This window comes from Monopterus albus, unplaced genomic scaffold (genome assembly GCF_001952655.1).
Source record: "Monopterus albus unplaced genomic scaffold, M_albus_1.0 scaffold280.1, whole genome shotgun sequence".
Lineage (NCBI taxonomy): Eukaryota > Metazoa > Chordata > Actinopteri > Synbranchiformes > Synbranchidae > Monopterus > Monopterus albus.
Window position 1 is genome coordinate 145,497 of NW_018128160.1, and position 3,179 is coordinate 148,675.

Here is a 3,179-nt window from a genome sequence, read left to right on the forward strand (position 1 = left end):
AGTTGACTTTTATGTTCATGTGAATGTGGGCCACAGTAGCAGCTGATGACAGCTTAATTCCTGGGCTGTCCCCCCTGCTGAAGCCTACTATTTGTGTAAGCTGACAGACGGAGATCAGACCGAGGAAAGATGAGTGGGAACCCTGTGAGTACGCTCAGGTTTCTGAGCGAGATGAAAAGATTTGTCTGGGCCGTTCTGAGCTGATGGAGTTTCCCATGTTCTGCACTGCAGCAGGTTTTTGTTGAAGTGTCTGGATAATGAGACCCTCTATCTTTCTCATCTGTGAACACACAACTGATACACATAAGGCTGATGTTGCACTTAGTTTAGATCTGTGTTGCCATTAAATCTACATGCCTCCGTGTAGAGCTTTTCTCTCATCACAAACCAGGAGAAGAGAGATTCCAAACAATTACTTTGGAAAATGCAGGAAACAGGTAAACAGGTGTAGAAAAAAACTAGAGGCTAGGGTCAACAGAGAGGAGCAGGATGAAATGAGCTAGAAAGGGAGGTGACCTCAGTTTAAAAGGGGTTGGGTAATAGAGGTCTGAGGACAATATGAGCCACCGAGGTAAAAGGAGGCAGAAGGAGCAGGATAAGAAGGATTAGGGGACCTGTGGGGAGAAGGTTGTATTACTCTGATAGAGGTCGGAGCGTGCAGCAGTTGAGGAAACAGGCGAGCCCCGGGAGCAGTTTTGTTTTGTTTTTTTTTGACCATCAGTATGTGCAGTTTGTTTTAACACGTACCTGAGGAATGTGGTTAATGCGATGTTGATCTTCTGAATATGACAGTGGGCAAACCTCTCTCAGGTGCTGAAATGACACAAATGTGCTTTATCATCCTGCTGATGAGTAAAGCTGCTTCCATCTCCGCACAGTTTAATGGATACAACTGTGATGCCACCTACCACAGCAGGTTTCCTGGTGAGAATACTAGAGATAACACTCAGACCACAGGCTCTTCTTCCACTGTAACTGCAGATATGGAACATAAGATAATGCTGTGAAAAGTGTTGTAAACAATTTGCTCTGCTGTTTTTATTTTACAGTTGTGAGCTACTTCTACTTCACTGAGTTTTTGTGCACACGTACAATTGAATATTTCCTCCCTGCAGTTATGTGATGGATGTCGTTCTTGTGGTATATTAAAAGGTCACATCAAAACATCAGATGTGATACTTATGCATGTAACTACCACGCTGGCTCCCAGCTTCAGGTGAAATGCTCAAAGCATCAGCACTGAAAAACCTTCTGTACCATTCTGTAAAATGAATACTATTACTTTTGATATATTTACATTTATGTGTTAATTTGTGTCGTATTGGTACTTAGGTTTCTGAGTACTTCTTCCACCACTGTCTTCTATTCTCTGCAGACAAAAACAGATTAAATCTTAATAGATAAAGACAGACTCTGTGCTATATTAAGAGGCGTCAATCTGTCTACCTTATCACTGGTACTGTCAAAGTATTAGACTCACCTCTCAGCTTTACACAGTACAAAAAACACCATCTCCAAATACAGCCTCCAAAATGACCATAAAACTGAATGATTGCCTTTTTTAAAACAGTTTATCTAAAAACACTAAACTTTACAACCTTCATAAAGGCCAGGCTTTATTGCTGTGTTTAAAAGTATATTAATTTTAGCTCGGAAAAACTGAAAACTACTTCTTTGTAGTTTTGTTTTGTTTATGATGGACGTGCCTATAATTTGAATGTGTGTAATTTGGCCTCTTTCAACTTAAAGTTATTAAATTGTCTTTCGGTGCCACCTGCAGAATGTGTTTCTTGCTCCAGTTTCTTTTGTTTCCGTGTAAAACATGTTTTAAAACATATTTCTTCTCAAAAAGTGTAAGGATTTTGTTAAAAGGATGAACACGATGGCAGCTGTAGGGCCGATTGTTGCCTTTATAAATTATATGGCACAGAGATGGAAGGTAGCTGCTGGTGGGAGGGTAAAGCAGCAGAGTTCTGGGTCTCAACGACCACCAGCCTAACAGCTGAACGTCCTTCCTCCTTGTCATCTTTTAAACACTCCTGTCTGCCTCCCTTCCTCTCTGTCCCCCCAGGTGAGCGGGACATCAGTGTATACTGTGGTGTTCAGACCATCACCATAAAGATCAACTTCTGTCCCGTGCTGTTTTCTGGCTACACCGATGTAGATTTGGCCCTGAATGGTCACTATAGTGACGCTCAGTGCCGTGGCTTCATCAACAACAACACTTTCCCCACAGCGGTCCTGTTCAGCATCAGCCTCAGCACTCTGGAGGCCTGCGGTAACAACTTGGTGGTAAGGAATACACAAACATAACAACTTTTAGTTAGTATGATCAATAAACAACTTCATCACTGGCTCAGACGTTTCTCTCTGCAGGTCAGCACGGCCTACGGGGCCAATGCCTATGGGAACATGTCTCTGGTCCAAATTGGGAACGTCTCCGGCTATATCGACACCCCTGACCCGCCAGCTATAATCAGCTACCTGCCGGGGTTGCTGTATAAATTCAGCTGCAGCTACCCACTGGAGTACCTGGTCAATAACTCACAGCTGGCATCGTAAGTTGCTCCCACAAAAAAAAAAAAAATCCCACAGCTTTCAAAAAAGAGCTTGGCTTTTCAGAAGCTATTCAGTGGATGTGCTATAAAGATGTATCCATTTACCATAATTAGACACTTTGAAAGACAACAATTTAGAGGAATGAATGTGTGTGAATTAACATGAGTCATTAGAACACATGCATTTCCTAAAATAATACAGTTCTCCCAATACCAGAAGGCACCAAGCCACTTTTAAATCAGGTGCTTAATTATGTATCACCACAGTTTAGGAGAATAATAAACAATCATTTAAATAAATAAATGAATGTACTATAGTTTTATCACTGCACTACATCAAAATGCATTCAACATGCTGTTCATTAAGGAGAGAAGTCATCACCAAAAGATAAAAAACTGCCTTGAACTAAATGTGCTGCATCTCTTCACAGCTCCTCTGTTGCTGTATCTGTCAAGGACAGTAACGGCACTTTTGTGAGCACACTGAGTTTGATCTTGTATAATGTGAGTATACAACTGTGCGCAGTTTATTATATACAGTCATTTCCATTCCAGTTCATAAACTGAGAAGGTTTGAATTATGAGGAGCAGATGGATTTTTTTTTTTTAATGAAAATAGCC

The 3,179-nt window shown here is 41.2% G+C and overlaps 1 protein-coding gene across 1 annotated transcript in view; it reads left to right on the forward strand.

Moving 5' to 3' along the window:
• Nucleotides 1-818: 818 nt before the first annotated feature.
• Nucleotides 819-3,179, forward strand: part of LOC109973080 (zona pellucida-like domain-containing protein 1) — a 4,925-nt gene continuing 2,564 nt past the window's right edge. Inside the window, exons 1-4 of the mRNA XM_020622403.1 lie at nt 819-924; nt 2,072-2,292; nt 2,377-2,558; nt 2,990-3,062. Coding sequence (XP_020478059.1) covers nt 819-924; nt 2,072-2,292; nt 2,377-2,558; nt 2,990-3,062 — 582 coding nt within the window. The remainder of the gene's footprint in view (nt 925-2,071; nt 2,293-2,376; nt 2,559-2,989; nt 3,063-3,179) is intronic.